The sequence below is a fragment of the Aspergillus homomorphus genome (assembly GCF_003184865.1).
Source record: "Aspergillus homomorphus CBS 101889 unplaced genomic scaffold BO97scaffold_9, whole genome shotgun sequence".
Taxonomy (NCBI): Eukaryota; Fungi; Ascomycota; class Eurotiomycetes; order Eurotiales; family Aspergillaceae; genus Aspergillus; species Aspergillus homomorphus.
Window position 1 is genome coordinate 651203 of NW_020291895.1, and position 18781 is coordinate 669983.

At 55.3% G+C, this 18781-nt stretch overlaps 4 protein-coding genes across 4 annotated transcripts; 2 read left to right on the forward strand and 2 right to left on the reverse strand.

Moving 5' to 3' along the window:
* Nucleotides 1-160: 160 nt before the first annotated feature.
* Nucleotides 161-8056, forward strand: BO97DRAFT_387058 (putative THO complex component (Rlr1)). The gene is made up of 3 exons (XM_025693573.1): nucleotides 161-221; nucleotides 319-5334; nucleotides 5405-8056. Exons 2-3 carry the CDS (start codon nucleotides 398-400, stop codon nucleotides 7824-7826), a joined length of 7359 nt encoding a protein of 2452 aa, XP_025553584.1. The 5' UTR covers nucleotides 161-221; nucleotides 319-397; the 3' UTR covers nucleotides 7827-8056.
* A 407-nt stretch (nucleotides 8057-8463) lies between these two features.
* Nucleotides 8464-11761, forward strand: BO97DRAFT_387062 (beta-glucosidase H). The gene is made up of 3 exons (XM_025693574.1): nucleotides 8464-8937; nucleotides 9031-9637; nucleotides 9719-11761. The coding sequence occupies exons 1-3, from the start codon at nucleotides 8868-8870 to the stop codon at nucleotides 11559-11561; spliced, it is 2520 nt and encodes an 839-aa protein (XP_025553585.1). The 5' UTR covers nucleotides 8464-8867; the 3' UTR covers nucleotides 11562-11761.
* Nucleotides 11762-11906: 145 nt separating this feature from the next.
* BO97DRAFT_476725 (uncharacterized protein) lies at nucleotides 11907-14212 on the reverse strand (the record flags this gene model as incomplete). Its single annotated transcript, XM_025700498.1, has 2 exons — nucleotides 11907-14026; nucleotides 14144-14212. 2 exons carry the CDS (start codon nucleotides 14210-14212, stop codon nucleotides 12026-12028), a joined length of 2070 nt encoding a protein of 689 aa, XP_025553586.1. The 3' UTR covers nucleotides 11907-12025.
* Nucleotides 14213-16498: 2286 nt separating this feature from the next.
* On the reverse strand, nucleotides 16499-18622 carry met2 (homoserine O-acetyltransferase). The gene is made up of 3 exons (XM_025693575.1): nucleotides 18479-18622; nucleotides 17993-18383; nucleotides 16499-17940 (listed from the first exon to the last, which is right to left on the reverse strand). The coding sequence occupies exons 1-3, from the start codon at nucleotides 18513-18515 to the stop codon at nucleotides 16896-16898; spliced, it is 1473 nt and encodes a 490-aa protein (XP_025553587.1). The 5' UTR covers nucleotides 18516-18622; the 3' UTR covers nucleotides 16499-16895.
* Nucleotides 18623-18781: the final 159 nt, after the last annotated feature.

The following is an 18781-nucleotide window of genomic DNA, read 5'->3' on the forward strand; positions in this document are numbered from 1 at the left end:
AATTAATAGTGTCCATGCCCGCGGGAAGGAAGCCAGTGCTTGGTGGAACGCGCTACCCAGTAAGCGACCCGAGACGCGTTACCCGCCAGTAGCCGCCGGTTTGTTCCATTGTGAACCTGTCCGATGCCATCATCTTCGCCGATCCAAGCAAACGGACGCTGAACTTTTCTTCTGGTGTCGCCTTTTTTTGCTTCTACCCCCGCATGAGGTTTCCGCAGCAGGTTGTCACCCATCTCTCCATATGCACCAAACTTCGATCCTCCATCGCATTCATCTCAAATCTTAGCCCATTGAGGAAGCTGACCGTCTCTAATCTAGGTCCGCCGCATGAACTGCGACCTGTCCGGAACTCATCCGTTCTTTACCTCAGCCCTCCAGCTTTGATATTGACCTTGTCATGGCTCCAGGTGCCGGAGGGAAGAGAAAAAGAGGCGATCGATCGTGGTCTGGCGAAATCGGGAACGACGGTTCACGACCATCCCCTCATCGACCAGGCAATCTCAACATGGCGCAACACAATCACGGCCCGCAGTCTCGCGATTACGACTCGCGTGGTCGCGGTCGGCGGATTTCCAGTCGGGGGAGAGGTGGAAATATGAATATGGGTCGACGCCCAAGTGGCGATGGCCAGAACTTCGCCGCCGGTCGGAGGGACACGGCCATGTCCCCGCCTAGCAGCGCCCCAACGAGAGACGTAACTGACTTCAACCAAACCAACGGAGCTCCCACGAATGCCGAGCAGCATAAACCTCCTCCATCGCCCTCACCTGCCGCTTCATCGGCCCAGTCACAGCCGCAACCTCAAACGCAGATCCAACCCTCCCCTGCGCCGACACCCGCTCCTCCGCCGCCCATGCAATCATCCAATGCTCCCGTTCAGCCTCCCCCTGGTCCTCCACCGCCGTACGACTACGAGTACGTTACACAAACCGTAACAGATCAATGGGTCGCGTCAGGGAGAAGGGAAATCGTGGAGAAAGGAATACAAGCAAAGGACGCGCAAGATGCTTCTGGCCTGGCGTCTATCTACCAAGAGCTCATCCGCTCCGCCCTGTACGGACGGCTTTCTCCAGACCACGCAGGCTCGGCAGTTAGGGATATCATTGGCGAGGATGTTGCTGCGGAGAATGTCGACATGAACGGGGAGCAACCGGCTTCCGGCCCACTTGACACGCGCTCTCTTTTCCTAGACACTTTATCCATACTTACCGATTCCGACACGTCGAATAGTGCCTTGAGGCCGCTCGTATTCTCCACCGGCATCGACGCGGCCCTTATGCGTCAACAGCTCGACACGCAGCTCCTCCAAGCGCTTGGACTTGTCCGCGAAACCTTCCACCGTATGGGCATCCGCAAGCAGACCAATCTCTTGTACCGGCAGTCGAACTACAACCTTCTACGCGAGGAATCCGAGGGATATTCTAAGCTTCTGACCGAACTTTTTACGACGAGCAACAATGAACCTCCATCTAGTGAAGTCGTGGAAGACACATTCGAGAAGGTGAAGGCGATGATCGGTGCTTTTGACATGGACGTTGGCCGTGTGCTGGATGTCACTCTTGATGTGTTCGCAGCGGTCCTCGTGAAACAATATCGCTTTTTCGTCAAGCTACTGCGTGCCAGTTCGTGGTGGCCCAAGGAGGACAGCTTCCGCAATATGGAGGGTGGAAATCGAGACTCTGGTCTGCCACGGTGGGCGCTACCCGGATCTTCTGGGTGGGCGACCACGGATGAAGAGCGGTCTGAGATAATGGAAGCTAACGAGCAGCGCGACCGTGACTTCTGGGCCCGTGTCAGAGAGATTGGGATTCGGGCTTTTTTCGAGATAGGCCGTCGGCCTGTGAGTCAGGAGGAGCTTCAGCACATCCTTCCTGAAAGCAACAGTCTTTCCGAAGAAGAAAGGACGATGCGAAAGTGGATCGAGGAGACGGGCACCTTGCCTCCCAAGGGTAGCCGAGTCGCGGCTCAACTCCTTGGATTTAAGCTACGGTTCTATTCTTCCAAGGCTCGTTCGAGGTCGGACGTTCTTCCGGATAATCTCATCTACCTGGCAGCTCTGCTGATCAAGGTGGGCTTCATCTCCCTGCGCGACCTATATCCTCACCTCTGGAGACCAGATGACTCCATGGATGCATTGAAGGAGGAAAAGCTTAAAGAAAAAGCTGAGAGAGAGCGTGCCGCACGTCCGGGAGGCGGTGTTAATGCTTTGATGATGGCCGGTGCGCTCTCTGATGACACTGTTCCCATGCCGCGCATTCGTGAATCCGAGACTCGATCTGCCACTCCTGGAAAAGATCAGGAAGCGGATAAGGCCGCTGCTGCTGCCAAGGCAGAAGAAGAGGAGCTACCGGAGCCTTCAGATCAGAAGGTAATGCTCTTGAAAAGCCTACTCGCGATCGGAGCCCTTCCCGAGTCGTTGTTTATCCTCAGCAAATTCCCCTGGCTGATGGACGTCTATCCTGAACTCCCCGAATTTATCCATCGCATCCTCCATCACTGTCTCAGTAAGGTATATGCTCCGTTCCGCCCTATGCCTTCAGCCGAAGGTATCAGCGAACAGAAACAAATCCCGAGCCAAGATCAGACAGGTTTGGCAAAGGGTCAGATTCGACTGGCTCAGGCACCGCCACGGCGCGTTCTGCGATGGGCCCAGCTTGACAAGGAGGACACCAATGATGGAACCGACTACCGATTCTACTGGGATGATTGGGCCGATAACGTGCCTATCTGTCAGTCAGTCGATGATGTTTTCGCGCTCTGTTCTTCGTTCCTCAATCTGTCCGGCCATAAAATTGGACAGGATTCCAGTCTACTGTCGAAGCTTGCGCGAATCGGAAAGGATAGTCTTAGCAAAGATGATTCTCCCGAGAACAGGGCGCGGTGGCAGGATCTCTGCAAAAGACTTCTGGTTCCGTCCATCAGTCTTACGAAGGCAAACCCTGGAGTTGTGAACGAAATCTTTGAGCTCCTCAGTTTCTTCTCCAGAGAGACCAGATACAACATGTACGCGGAGTGGAATTTGGGACAGACGTCCCGCCTACCGGATCTCAGATCCGCCTTCGACCAAGCAAGGGCCGAGACAAAAGACGTTCTGAAGCGATTGAGTAAGACCAACATCCGTCCAATGGCTCGTGCCTTGGCCAAGATTGCCTATGCCAACCCTGGAATCGTCATCAATGTCGCTATCAATCAGATCGAATCCTACGAGAACCTGATCGAAGTTGTCGTGGAGTGTGCACGCTACTTCACTTATCTTGGATATGATATCCTGACCTGGGCTCTGATCAGTTCCTTGGGTCAGAAGGGTCGAAGCCGTGTCCAAGAAAGCGGTTTGCTGACCAGTCGATGGTTGAACGCCCTCTCCACTTTTGCAGGAAGAACGTTCAAGAGATATTCAGTGATGGACCCCGGCCCTCTACTGCAGTACGTTGTCGAACAGCTGCGGCAGAACAATTCAACCGACCTTATTGTCTTAGAGCAAATTATCAGTTCCATGGGCGGTATCATCACGGACACCAATTTCAATGAGGCACAAATTCAGGCCATGGCAGGTGGAGAAGTACTCCAGGCTCAAACCATTCTGCAGCTTCTGGACAAGCGACACGAATCGAAAACGACCTCGAGACGACTCATGAAATCGTTGACCGTGTCCAAACTCGCTGGACAGTTGCTGATTGCGATTGCCCAAGAACGTTTGACTTGCATCTTCAACGAAACCGATGGTGCTTCCGAATTGAAGCTTCTGGGCAACATCTTTGACGAAATTCACCGTGTCCTCGCACAGTACCTTGATTTGCTTCGCACCAACCTCACTGTCGAGGAATTTGATTCTTTCGTTCCCGATATGGCCTCGCTCATCGGCGAATACGGCATTCAGCCAGAAATAGCCTTCTGGATTCGGAGGCCAAGCATTGCGCTGAAGATCGCGAAAGTTGAGAAGGGAGGACAGGATGAGGACTCATGGGCAGCAGACCGGGATACGGAGGACAAGCCGCAGGTGAAGGTTGAGGGCGATAAGATGGATACAGGGGAAGACGGCGAGGCAGCCGCTCCCGAAGTGGAACAATCCGCGGAAAACTCTATGGAGGTGGATTCGGAGAAGCCCGAGTCCACGCCCAATACCCAGGGCGCTACGGACACGACCACTGGCGGTACCACAATCACCGAAGCGCCCGCTCTCAATCCAGTTATCCAAGACCTCCAAGACCAAATCAAGGCTGTGTTGCCGACTGACACATGGGGTACCGTTGGTCTCCAGTTCTACGTCACCTTCTGGCAGCTGTCACTTTACGATGTGCATATTCCGCAAAAGGCTTACGAGGATGAAATCGATCGCCAGAAACGGAAGGTCATTGCGATTAACAACGATCGATCAGATGTCAGCATGGCCGGCACGCAAAGAAAGGAGCGCGAGAAGAAACAGTTGACACAACTTCAGGATCGGATATTGGAGGAGAACAAGGCCCATCTCAAGGCATATGGTCAGACGCGGACGAAGTTGCAGAAAGAGAAAGATCGATGGTTTGTTGGCATGCGCGGCAAGCACGATGCTTTGAATGTCGCTTTATTGGAGCAATGTTTCTTGCCACGCCTGCTTTTGTCTCCGATTGATGCATTCTACTGTTTCAAGATGCTCAAGTTTCTCCACACGACCGGCGCCCCCAACTTCCGGACAGTTGGCCTCCTTGACCAGCTATTCAAGGAGCAGAGGCTGACCGCCCTGATCTTCATGTGTACATCTCGAGAGGCGGACAATCTTGGTCGATTCTTGAATGAGGTCATCCGCGACCTTGGCCGCTGGCATGCAGACAAGACGGTCTATGAGAAAGAAGCTTTTGGGAACAAGAAGGATCTTCCCGGGTTTGCCATCAATACTGACCCCGAAGGGAAGCCGACAACCTTCCTCGAATATGAAGATTTCCGACGGCTGCTGTACAAATGGCACCGCCTCCTGGCGTCAGCATTGAAGACCTGCTTGAACGGAGGAGAATACATGCACATTCGCAACGCCATTAGTGTGCTGAAGGCTGTCGTGCAGCATTTCCCTGCGGTCAACTGGATTGGTCAGAACATGCTCACTAGCATGAACACCCTCAGCCAAACTGATGAGCGTGACGATGTCAAGATCCCCGCTGCCTCGCTTATTGGTGATCTCAACCGACGGGAAAAGAAATGGCTGCTTCCTCAAGCGTTTATGATTGCCAGTCAGCCGGCGCCGGGCAAAGCGAACGCACCCAGCGCAACAGGAAAACCCGGCACTCCGCGCCCTCAATCCGGTACTCTAGCATCTTTGAATGCTTCTGCGCCCGAATTTAGGCCTACGACGGCCAATGAGTAAGTCTCCACCACAAGCCAAGCTCTGAATGATGAATTGTGTTCTGACGCCCGACTTTCCCGAATCTAGCAACCCAGAGATTCCAAATTCAGAGATTTTGACTCGAGCAGAGGTCGAAGATGGTGAGATTGAGGATGCGAGAATGGCCGACGCACCGACGAGGACTGCGGATGCAAAGAACCAATCGGCCCAGCAGGCCGAAGAGACTGGTACAGCAGCTTCTCAGCCCAATGCAGCGGAGGCCCAACCTACCGAGACCCCAGAACCGAGTGGCCGCGCCCAGACCATAGACGATAAAGACACGCCTTCTCTGGTCGGAGCGCCCTCTGAAGGTGAACCTGCTTCCCGTCCCCACGTTCCTGCATCGCCTGCGGAGTCTTCAGCCGCTTCGAAAGTTTCTGAACCTAGTAAACCGCCGCCCAATATCCCAAAGCGCCCCGACTTTGATAGAGGTCCGTCTGGGCTCCCGAACACTCGTGCACAAACGCACCTTCCAAATAGACGACTACCTCCCCGACCTACCGATCTCATGGATGACCGACGCGACAGACATCAAGATTATCCTCGCGGCGGCCGATTCGGAGGTGAGCACGACTATAATCGACCCTTTGACCAGCCCGCGGGCGACGGACGAACCTATGGTCGCCTTGACAGAGACTTTCCTGGCCGGCCTCCCATGGACGAATCATTCCGCGGCCCTCCCCATCGAGATGGACGCCCGCTACGGGATAATGACTGGCCAGATCGGACTGGTCGGTTGCGTCCCGATGGCCGTGACAGTCTTCCAAACGTCCGAACTGGCCCACCAACACATCCTGACCGGCTTGATATGATCCATGATCATCCGGAGCGGCCTGTGGACAATTTCCGCAGTCGCGATACGGGACGGCAGGAGAGAGACGAGCGGAGGGCTTTGCCATCACGAGCGCTGTCGCCTCCGCGTATGGATCCGCCGAATCGTCCCGAAAGGTTCCCGTCTGATGACCGCCGGGGTGCCAACTATTCCCAGCAGCACCCGCGCAACGAAGATATGCCTACCGGACCCCGTAGCGACCGGTTTCCCCGGCAGCCAATTGATTCTGATTCCGGTGTCGACCTGACGTCGGGTCGCCTACGACAGCCAGAACCCCCTGCCGATGTGCCCCTAGGCCCACGAGGCAGAAATATGCAGGGTCGAGGTGGACGCAATGTGTCCGGCACACTCCACTCTGGCCTTTCATCGGCCGCTCCTGGCGCTGGAACTGCACCCGACCGCCAGCCTCCTACAGGACCTGGTCGCCAAAATGCTCGAGCTACTCCTGATCAAGCTTCTTCTGTCCCTCCCTCCTCTCCAACCACAGAGAAGCTCGACACCAGTGGCATGCATCCTGACCGGCTCAAGGTTCTACAACAACAACCCCAAGACACCCCCTATGGCGGCAATCCTCGCTCACACCCTCCGCCGTCCCCAGCTTCCGTCGTCCCTCCGTCCGGTCCCAGGGGAGGGGTTGCCCCTCCTAGTGGGCCATCGTCTGCCCCTCGTGGCCCGCCTTCTGGGCCTGGCTTCGGTGGTGAACGAGGCCGTGGTGACAAGCGGTTTGCTGGGATCAACAACATGCTGCAGCAGTCCGGAGGGCCGCCTGAGCGTAATCCTGGACCCATGATTCGTGGTCGGGGCGCCAATCGGCAAGCTACGAATGCGCCATCCCCACAGTCAACTGGTCCTCAGGCTCCCGTGGGACCCGAAGAGACAGGCCGTCTTGGTCCTCCGTCTCAAGGGAGACCCGACCTACTCGCAGGTCGCCCAGGAGGAGCATCATATCCGGAAGATGAGAACCCCCGAAACCGATTTGGCAGCGGACGGGGCGAGTTGTTGGAGGAAAGCGGTTCTGAAAGCCGAAGATCGGGGCGCTATTCTTCAGGTGGTAGCTTCAATCAGGACCGCAACGACCGCGAGCGTGAACGTGAGCGTCGGGGCGGCGGCGAGGAAGAGGGACCGCGGAGTAGCAGTCGACGAGAGGAACATCGGGATCGCACACGCGATTATGAACGCGAGCGTAGTCGTCGTAGCGATGCTGGAGCGGGCGCTCCGCGCGACGAACGCTTCGAGTCCCGAGAAGTGTCTCGACGAGGTGCCGGGGCACGTGAAGACAACCGGCGACGACGAGATCGTGATGAAGGATCGGATCTGGCTCCCAGCAGCCAGGACCATGAAGGGCGTCTGAGGCCACCGTCCTCGCTTGGTGGACAACCCCCGCCCCCTCCGCCACCACCGCCTGCTGGCTCGGAAGAGGAACCACGACGATGGAGCGGTGGACGCGAAGGGCGAGACCGGGATCGTGATCGCAACCGTGATCGCCAGCGAGACCGGGACTATCACCGTGATGGTGCTGGTGGAGGGCCTCATCGCAAGCGGAATCGACCGGGAGACGACGGCAATCATGGCGACGGAGCCGGACGAGGAGGAATGCGTATGGGTGGTGAGAGCAAACGCCCTCGACGCGGGGGTTGATTTGATACCAGCGGAATGACACGTACTGCATGATAGTTGTTTCTTCTTCTTTTTTTCGTCTTTGATTCTCCTCACACACCCACCCCATATACTCAATTCCTTCACACCTCCCTCTCTGGCTACACACCCTCACTCCCTCATTTCCTTCTTTTTTTTCTTCTTTTTTTTCCTTCTCTCTCCTATTAAATTTACTCTGTATCTTGTGCCCTGGATTGCATGCATTGTTGGACGGTGTTAGGTATTTTGATTGCCACCGACCCATTGGCTGAGCTTGTCATAATCCTGGGATTGAATTGCATCTGTGCATCTGTAACATAGCAATGAGCCATTGATAATGAGATGAGGCCAGGCTGGCCAGTTGCAACTGTTCAATGCAATGCATCCATCCATCGTGCAGGTGATGATTGCTAGATCAGGAAATGGATTCCACCTGGCACGGTGACGGTAGTACTAAGTACAATACATACTTCTCTAATAGTATGAGTGAGTGACACCAAGGGGAATTTCCCTTTCGGTCGCGGGAGGGACTTTCGGCCCGACACTCCGTCCGCCCCCCTCGCCGGCTAATCTTCGGCCTCGTCTTTCCTTCTTGTTTCAACTGACAACTGACAACTTCATCCTCTCAATCCATTGATTCCTCATTCCAATCTCCACCCCCCCGGCCCTATCAACCGATGATCCGTCACGATCATCCTTGCGATCGTGGTGGATCCTGCACTACTGGGTCCCCCCCCCCTCTTCCCCTGCTCCCCTGCTCATCCAGGCGCGGAGCTTGTGTACGACATCCGGCTTTCTAATCGTGACTGAGTCAGTGCCCACTGCCAACCAGAAACACGACTATATCAAGACCCTCAATCCCCTCCTGTCGGTTGAATCATGACGGCATTCCTCCTCCCCGCCTGCTTCTCTTATCGTCTTATCGCCCTATCCTCAACCCGACTCCCCATTCACCCTTGCCTTGTCTCTGGAGTGTTCTAAACCCTGAACCCTCCTGAAAATAAAATTATATAGAGAATTTGTCGATTTCTTTCTTTGTGCAACATGCCTCGTTTAGACGTGGAAAAGACCTTGGAGGAGCTCACGCTCGGTGAGAAGGTAGCCCTCACAGCAGGTGGGTAACCCTGAGCTCTTGCAAAATAGTACATCGACGAGGTATACGATGTCCCGGTCGACAGCTCTAATCCCACTTGCCTCAATTTTGCAGGTATTGACTTCTGGCATACTGCCGCTGTGCCACGTTTGAACATCCCCTCCCTCCGCATGTCCGATGGCCCCAATGGTGTGCGAGGGACGCGCTTCTTCAACGGCGTTCCTGCCGCATGCTTCCCGTGCGCAACAGCCCTCGGTGCGACCTGGGATACGGAGCTTCTGCACCAGGTTGGACGACTTATGGGTGAGGAGTCCATCGCCAAGGGATCGCACATCATCCTCGGGCCGACCATCAACATCCAGCGGTCGCCGCTGGGCGGTCGGGGCTTCGAGTCCTACGCCGAGGACGGAGTTTTGTCGGGCACGCTGGCGGGTCACTACTGTCGCGGTGTACAGGAGAAGGGCGTCGCGGCGACCCTGAAGCACTTTGTCTGCAATGACCAGGAGCACGAGCGGTTGGCTGTCGACACGATCATTACGGACCGGGCGTTGAGGGAGATCTATCTCCTGCCGTTCCAGCTGGCGATGCGCATCTGTCCGACGGCGTGTGTCATGACGGCGTACAACAAGGTCAATGGGACGCATGTGAGTGAAAACAAGGAGATCATTACGGAGATTCTCCGCAAGGAATGGGGGTGGGATGGCTTGGTGATGAGTGATTGGTGAGTCGCAGTGCCCCCTCCTTCACCCCCCAAGGTGTTGCCCTCCAATGAGCTGCTAATCTGGTCGCTCTCGCTTCGCAGGTTCGGTACATACAGTACCTCCGACGCTATCAATGCGGGCTTGGATCTGGAGATGCCGGGCAAGACACGCTGGCGTGGCACTGCCCTGGCACATGCCGTGTCCTCGAACAAGGTCGCCGAGTTTGTCATGGATGAACGAGTCCGCAATGTCCTCAACCTGGTCAACTGGGTTGAGCCGCTTGGGATCCCCGAGCAGGCGGAGGAGAAGGCTTTGAACCGTCCTGAGGACCAGGCGCTGCTCCGTCGAGCTGCGTCGGAGTCGGTGGTGCTCATGAAGAATGAGGACGATATTTTGCCCTTGAAGAAGGACAAGTCGATTCTGGTCATCGGACCGAATGCCAAGTTTGCTGCCTACTGCGGAGGTGGCTCCGCGTCGTTGGATCCGTACTACACCGTGTCCCCGTTCGAGGGTGTCTCGGCCAAGAGCCAGGGCTCAGTTCAGTTCTCCCAGGGTGTCTACTCGCATAAGGAACTCCCTCTGCTCGGTCCCCTACTCAAGACGGAGGACGGCCAGACCGGCTTCAAGTTCCGGGTGTACAACGAGCCCGCATCCGAGCCTAACCGGACCCTGGTTGATGAGCTGCATCTGGTCCGGTCCAGCGGCTTCTTGATGGACTACGTCAACCCGAAGATCAAGTCCTTCACTTTCTACGTCGACATGGAAGGCTACTTCACCCCGGAAGAGGACGGCATCTACGACTTCGGCGTGACTGTCGTCGGCACCGGCAAGCTCTACATCGACGACGAGGTCGTTGTCGACAACACCAAGAACCAGCGCCAGGGCACCGCCTTCTTCGGCAACGCCACCGTCGAAGAACGCGGCTCCAAGGCTCTCAAAGCCGGACAGACCTACCGCATCCTCCTCGAGTTCGGCAGCGCCCCGACCTCCGACCTGGACATGCGCGGTGTCGTGATCTTCGGCCCAGGCGGCTTCCGCTTTGGCGCATGCCGCCAGGTCACGCAGGAGGACCTGATGTCGGACGCGGTGAGCCTCGCCTCCAGCGCGGAGCAGGTCGTCATCTTCGCCGGCCTGACTAGCGAGTGGGAGACCGAGGGCCACGACCGCGACCACATGGACCTACCGCCCGGCAGCGACGAGATGATCTCGCGCGTGCTGGACGCCAACCCCAACGCCGTGGTCGTCATCCAGAGCGGCACCCCCGTCACCATGCCGTGGGTGCACAAGACTAAGGGCCTCCTGCACGCCTGGTTCGGCGGCAACGAGTGCGGCAACGGCATCGCCGACGTGCTATACGGCGACGTCAACCCGGCCGCCAAGCTGCCCGTCAGCTTCCCCGTCCGCCTGCAGGACAACCCCAGCTACCTCAACTTCCGCTCCGAGCGCGGCCGCGTCCTGTACGGCGAGGACGTCTACGTCGGCTACCGCTACTATGAGAAGGTCGATCTCGCCCCCTTGTTCCCCTTCGGCCACGGCCTGTCGTACACGACCTTTTCCCGCTCCAACCTCCGTCTCACTTCCGCCCCCGAGCAGCCCCGCCTCGGCCTTGACGGTGAGCCCATCACTGCCACCGTCTCCGTCACCAACACCGGCGCGCGGCCCGGCGCCGAGATCTTGCAGCTGTGGGTCAGCCCGCCCGCGACTGGGGTCAACCGGCCCAAGCGCGAGCTCAAGGGCTTCGCCAAGGTGCACTTGCAGCCCGGCGAGACGAAGGAGGTTGAGATCGTCGTCGAGAAGAAACTGGCCACGAGCTGGTGGGACGAGCAGCGCGCCAAGTGGGCGTCGGAGAAGGGCGTCTACGAGGTGCAGGTCACCGGCACGGGCGACGGCGTCCTGAAGGCCGAGTTCACCGTCGAGAAGACCCGCTTCTGGCTCGGGCTGTAGATCCCTCATTCCTGGTGTTCATGGCTGTCCTGGTGCTTGTTGTGTGTGTCTTGAAAACAAGCAAGGCTATACTGTACGGCTTGATGCATGAGTGAGATTGAGATTCTATACTGGCTATAGTTCAAGTAGATTGGTATTTTGTCCTTGACTGGTGGTTTTGGATACGTGTTACGAATTGATATGGATAGTCATAACGATGCTTGCTTTCTTAGACTCAGCTCCCTTTAGATTTAAATGTGGGAGTATTAAATGACAAGATATCCCACCACATCAATCATTTCCGCAATTCTAGTAGTATAGTAACGATCTACTCTCTGGGGTCTAATTTCAAATTACAAATACAAGGCCCAAAACTCCCAATCCTAGCAAAACAGGGCAGGCATACATACATACATACACGAAGTTCATTTCAGAGGGTCCTGTTTCGCGTTTCAACATCTCAGATATTGTTCATCATTCATGGTTCAAGTCCCCTGATAAGGGACGACACCTTCCAGTCCCGATGTCGTCGGAACATCTTCATTCTCTGCTGCTGCTGCTGCTGTCTTGGAACTCCCTCGACCGGTCAACCACCCCGCTAATCGCTTGAAGAGCAACGTCGGTGTCTTCGCTTGACTCCTCGACCTCGGCCTCGACCTCTCCAGCTCCACGAAGGAGTCATCATCATCATCATCATCATCGTCGTCAATTCCTGCATCTCCGCCCCTCCGGAACTTCCGTCTTAGTTTCCCAGACACAGAAGCCGTGGAACGGCTGATCGCCGACCAGGAGGTCTTCAACCTTGAAGCGCTGGTGCCTGGGCGCCGGGGTGGCAAGGGGGTGTAGGTTGGTTCAGGGAGACGGGGGAGCGGGCCTGGGGTTTCGGCTTCCGCATCTGCATCGCCACGAGCCGGATTCGTGATAGCTCCGTGGTTTGATTCATGCGCCTCATCTGAGCTGGAACTGCCCACCGCTTCTTCGGGGGTGTCCTCGGTAGGGGACACAAGGAATATGCTTCCTGTCTGCATCTTTGTCATCACGGCTTGCTGGAGCCCTCGGTCTCGTTCGAGCTCCTCGTCCCGGTTCATGACGTGGGCGTTGCCGTTTGTGTCGATTATGATCGGGGGTTCGTCTTCTCCCTCCGTTTGGTCTGTGGTCATTGTGGTAAGGTTTTGGAGCTGGGGGAGCTGCGAGGGGTAGGTCGGTGTGTATGTTAATTTGCGCTTGATTTTGGAAGCGTCTTCCTCGGTGGCGGTGGGGTTGGCTCCTGCGTCGATGTTGATGGTGGCAGGCGCAGGTGGGATGTAGACTCGGGATTGTCGGGCTGAGGCTGGGTCTATGGTCAGACCGAGACTTGGGGTGCTGGTTGTCAGGAGCGAGATTCCTACGCCCCCTACTCCTCCTGCGGAGGAGGTGATGTATTCGGCTGCGGTCTCGGGGTCAAGGAATACCTCTACGTCGGAGTCATTCGTGAGGTCGGGGTTCTCGTCTGCGGTTGCGGAATGGGCTTGCCTGTCAGGCGCTGGGTCCGTGGGAGAGAGAAATACGGCGGTGTCTTGGTCTCGTCGGCACTGCGTTGTCTCTTCTCCTGTAGCTGCTGCTCCTCGGGTCAGGAATTCTGAACGGTGTTGATGTTGGTTGGGTTCGCGAGAAGAAGTCGGGTTTGTATCTTCGCTGCTCGTCGCGTGGTTGCTGCTGTCCGTCGGCGATAGACTCGTTGGCACGGTCCGATAGACTGTGCTTCCTGATCCGGTGGTGTTGGCGATTGTGGTGGTAGTGGTTGATACAGTTATTGGACTAATGATCACGTCCTCTTCTCCTTCGGGTGCGGTTGGTGATATTGGGCTAACGATCATACTGTGCTCCCCTCCCACTATAGCCTCAGTTGCTTCCTTGTCTAGATTCCCCGCTGTAACAGACTCCAATGGTTGGGCTGCGGTATAGTTCGAGTGCGAGGAGCCCAACTTCGAACGTTGTCCCTCCCGCATCGTTGCTATACTCGGCTGCTGCGTCAATCCGACACCCGAATCATGCTTCTCGCCATCAATACTGATACCACCATCCCGAGCGAAGATTCCGCCTCCAAGCCGCCCCATCACCCCATCCCGGAGCTTTTTAGTCGTGCTGGAGAGGAGATACTTCGTTTCAATCTGCGCGGCCGCAGCAGTATCGCATCCTGAAATCGTGGATGTAGCTGTTACCGCCGAGACGCGCTTCCTTCTGGCTGCTGCAACTGCTTTGGCGCGGTTGGGGGAGTAATTCGAAGATATGCCTTGTTCAATGCGGTATACTAGCAAGGAACAGGCGTAGCGGACCTGGGCTTCCAATTCCGAGGAAAGTTCTTGGCGGGTGCTATGAAGGGTATCCTCATCTTCTTCAGATGCCATCTGAGGAGCGGCAGGCTTGTTTTCTTTCTTGGGAGGGACGTCATAGTATCCCGGGGGTTGGTCTTCTGGGCTCTCATTGTGCAGGGCAAAGGTCGGTCTCTGTACTTATCGCTTAGCTTTGATTGCATTGATGGTATCAGGAGAGAAGGGGTCGAATTTCCAACCCTTCTGAGGGTTGTGGTCCCTCGGGGAATTAGACGGAATCATCTCACGTACGTTAGAGCCGAAAAGGAAAGAAAAAGAGGTGCGTTTCTTCAGAAGGAGATCCTTCGTTAGAAAATCCATGTTCTCAGGTTTGAGCTTCGGGAAGAAGGGCGAAGTCGGAAAAGAGAACAAAGGTGGATCTATTGGCGCGGACCGGCAATGTATATGATGACCTTGTCTATCATCGATCTCGGGAATTGAAAAGAAGGCAGATGATCTCACAATTGAGATGAAGAATTTCTCACATGGGAATGACGAATGCGACTAAGTCCGATTCTGAACGTCGTGGTCCGCTGGGCAACGAGTGCCCAAAAGAGCCGCCCAAAACAAACTCTCTTTCTCTTGAGATTCAGCCCAACCCAATGGGGCCAAGAGTGAGCCAAAAAGTTGTCCGGGCAGCTAGAAGTGAGTCTCACAATGAGGATCGGAATGCGGGGAGTGGAGATGAAAAGGAAACAGGCAATATCCCAGGTCTTGGGAGCACAGCAAACAAGAAGTAGAAGAATGGAGCCCACCCAGCGCGGCAAAGCAGGCAAGCCACCCACCCACCCATCATCATGATGACAGACAAGATTCAGAGTCAAGGAGATATGAAGTGCTTGCTTGCCTATTTGCTTGCATTACACATTGCACGAAACTGGACGAGTCCCATAGCCTTCCAGCCTGCATTGCATCTCCCCGACGATCGATCCCCATTCGCAAGGAGAACGCCCGCGGGAGCTGCGCGCCGCGCGGGCAACGGCCAGTCAGGAAGAACGAGCGGGGAAACAAGCTATTAGGCTTTTGTATGGATGAAACAGCGAGTAAGAAAGCGTGGTTGGCAGAAAAGCATGTCGAACGCTTACTATCACCAAGTCCAAGCTGAACTTTCGCGTCGCTCAGAGTGGTATCGGGCGCCGGTGTGTTGTGTGGGTCTGAGAGAGTGTGTGTTACCCCCGGCATGTCTCTTTATCCCTGCTCATCCCCGGCCTGGTTCTGCAGTAACTATCACTCCCCAACGCAGGGCATAGAGCCACGATCATTGGCTCTTGGGCGAGTATGGAGGAGGTCCAGCCGAATCCAGGTCCTCCTGTCTCGGGATGGGGCAATTGGGCGGAATCCCCATGCTGGTTATTGGGAGAGTATTTTCTCTATAATGCCGACCCTATACTGCTTAAGCTGTTAGTCGTAATACTGATCCGTTCTTCACGAGTTTCGACATACTTCATAATTAGACATCCGATGTCCAGGCCATTGTAATTTGACATCGAGAAGTCGAGATTCCCAGCTTGATTGAGTCACAATACAGTTTCCATTGCTTTTTTGAGGATACTGTGGAACCCTAGCAAGGGGCAGCGGATGAAACCTCTCAATTCCCCAGCAAGGGCAGGGATGAATCAAGGGAGGGAGGGGGTGGAACTTCCAGGCTCCCGATCAGGAGAATGGAATCAAGTTCATCATAGTGAGATGAGAGCCTCCGTGATTCCTGATCAACAGCAGGGTTTGCTTCTTTAGGGTGAAGGTTTCGCCTTGTGGGGAGGGAAAGAGAGAGGGGAAGGAAGCAAAAGACCCTGAATATGATTTGTCTCATAGTATGATATCATGTGACATGCCACGTACTGAACTGCGTCTTCCTTTATAGTTTCATTCATGGTTGCACTCCAAGCACAATAAGCATACTGTTCTGCACGGTTCAAAGACAATTCCATTCGCCGTTTGAAGTTGAGTCTTCTATGAAACCAACCCTAGGCATAGACGGACCATCAAAGACAGCTCAAACCAAGTCCTTATTCCCATGTGCACTCAGACACCATCCGCATCTAACAGTGAGGACTGACCCATCACATCCCTATTGCTCTCCCCCACGCAACCAATTTAGTACTTCGGACACATCTCCCTGCAGGCTGCTGTTCAATGCCTTGAGCTCCTCCTCCTTCTCCCGTAAACAGCCCTGTGAAGCCATGCAAAATTTCCTCCGGCTCGTGTAATAACCGCCCATTCACCGGCCCTCGTTGGACTTCCCAGAACGCCTATCACGTCATTTAGTCAATGGTTTGATGGATTGACATCTCACATTCGAGGCAAGAAAGCAGGGTTGGGGTGCAGAGTGCAGACAGATATTGCGAGCTCGGGTGCGTTGGTGTACAGTAGGTTGGAGGTCTGTTCTCACTTCCTGTGCGCTAAATATGGGGTAGATTCTGGGGCCCATGACTTGAGGTGGGGAAGATGGAAGGTTGCCTTGTGCTTTTGCACAATGACTTGGGGGTCATGGCTTGGTTGGGGTGATTGAGTATGGTAGCCTAACACTTATCATCAAGGCTCGATTGGGGGAGATATGGGGCTACAAGCAGGTCTGTGACCAAGATAACAATGGAAGAAAAAACAAGATCTGTCTATTTCATTCATCATACTATGTACGATCGAACTCTTGTAGAAAAGGTCGCCCACCACCCTCTGGCATTGTGGTTGCAAGGCAGACCACGCCGAGTGAGGGCTTATCGATGGAGAGCAGTTGGATGCTTCTTTTACAGCCTTACCTGTGACTAGGAAACGAGAGGGGCAGTTAAGTGCTCATCTCTCTGACTGGCTTAAGAATGACAATAAACAAGTTTGCACCGCTACTTCCCCAAGGCACCTGGTCCTGGCGGGATCCGAAGCCGCCGGCGCGTCCTCTCGTCGCCGAGAGAATGGCCAGACTCCTCATTCCCCTCCTGGTGTCAGGCAAAATATGTGTGAAGGCTGCAATGAAAGCGCCAAGGTTGATCTGGATACCACAGAGGTCAGTTTACCAGGCGGTGATGTCTTCCACCTCCGCTTCGCCGAATGTGCTGCTCTTGGTTAGCTTGTTCACGCCATCCACGGCCTCGGCACCTCCCTCCGGAGCCTTGGACATGATGTCGGGCAGGACTTCGCGGAAGAACTCGAGGATGTATCTGTTGACCTGCTCGAATTGCAGGAGGAAGGCGTCGTGACCCTCAGCACTCTCAATCCGCTTCAATCTCGAGTCGGGAATGCCAGCCGCGATTTCCTGCTGCTCTTCGAAAGTGAACAGTCCATCGGTCTCAATACCCAGAACCAGCGCAGGCTGCTCAATCTGACCGAGTGCTTCGCGCACAGGATTCTCCGAATCCGGACTGGCCCGATGTCTCGATACGTCGTGCGTGTCGAGCTTGCGGGTGATGGCGATGTAGCAGTTGGCGTCAAACCGCTTGACGAACTTCTCGCCCTGATAGCGGAGGTATGACTGAGCCGAGAAATAAGTCGGGAGCTTCTTTTGGCTGCCCTTGGACTCGAGAGTTTTGCTGAAAGTCTTGGTTCCAGAGAACTGGGGATCCTGGAAAAAAACCTCGGCGGGCTGCGCAAGTGCAGGAGATTGAAGCACGGGCGAGCTGCGTCCACTGCTCTTATGTCCATCGTTGTGAACGGCCCAGTGCTCGTTGGGCGGGGTTGGCAACCTCTCCGTACCGTTGATGTTCTGACGCTTGGAGGGGTCAGGGACGTTTCTGCCGAAGCGAGACTCAAAGGAATTGCGGCTGCGGTAGGTAAGAAGAGCAGACATGCGAGCCGCACCCAAACCCGTCGCGGGAGGATCATCGAACGAGTAGTAGCCATCCTCGTACTTAGGATCGCTGTAGATGCTCTGTCGTTGTGCCTCACCCCAACTGATACACCAAGCAGAATGACGGGGAGATGTGGCAATCGGACAAATAGCGCGAACGTATTCCTTGCCGAAGTAGGCATACTCGAGGGTAAGCATACCGCCCATGGAACCACCAACGACAGCTGCGATCTGCCGCACGCCGAGGTCATCAAGCACGAGTTTGTGAATTCTGGTCAGAGGTCAGCATGAGTCTGAGTAACGATGATTCGAACCACACATACCTCACATCATCACGCACAGTGGTCAAAGGAAATTCGGGCCCATAGAGGCCCTTCTCCGGGTCTCCGTCCTTGTAGGTCACGGCACTGGCACTGCCATAGGGACTGCCCAGACTGTTCAGGCAGACAACAAAGAATCGCGACGTATCGAAGGCCTGTCCAGGACCACCAAGCAAAGGACCCCACCAGTCTGCCACATCAGCGCTACCACTGAGGGCATGGCAAATCACCAAGACATTGTCACCGTTCGGGGAGAGTTTGCCTCGCGTGGTGTACGCTACCGGAACATTGGAGAGAGTGACGCCAGATTCGAGAGTGAAGGAAGGGATGATCGCAAAGGATTGGTCGGTGATTAAGGCGGAAAAGGGGTTTTCAGGTTGCGACGCGACTCTCTCTACGGGATTTAGTAGCCGTTCATCTCATTGAACATTCGCGGGGACGGAGACGGGGAGGGGCGGGGGTGGGGGAAATTCTGGGGGAAATACTGACGGAGTTGCCCAGAGGCGCCAGAGGATGGTGTAGCCATTCTGGCGGGAGTAAGTCTTCTAGGAACAATCAAGATTGACTTGCAAAGAAGAGCAATAACACACAAGCAAAACAGCAATTGCAGCACAACACAAATTTTGGGAAAATCGAAGGACGATGGAAAAAGTGAGGGGAGGAAGCTTCATTTTCAAGTTTTCCAAGGGTGAGTCATGCGTCATGACCACCCAATCGGAGGGTCTGAGTCAGGTGCTCCGCCACCATACAAATGCCTCTATCTATCACGTGATGCGTATTTCTATACGAAGA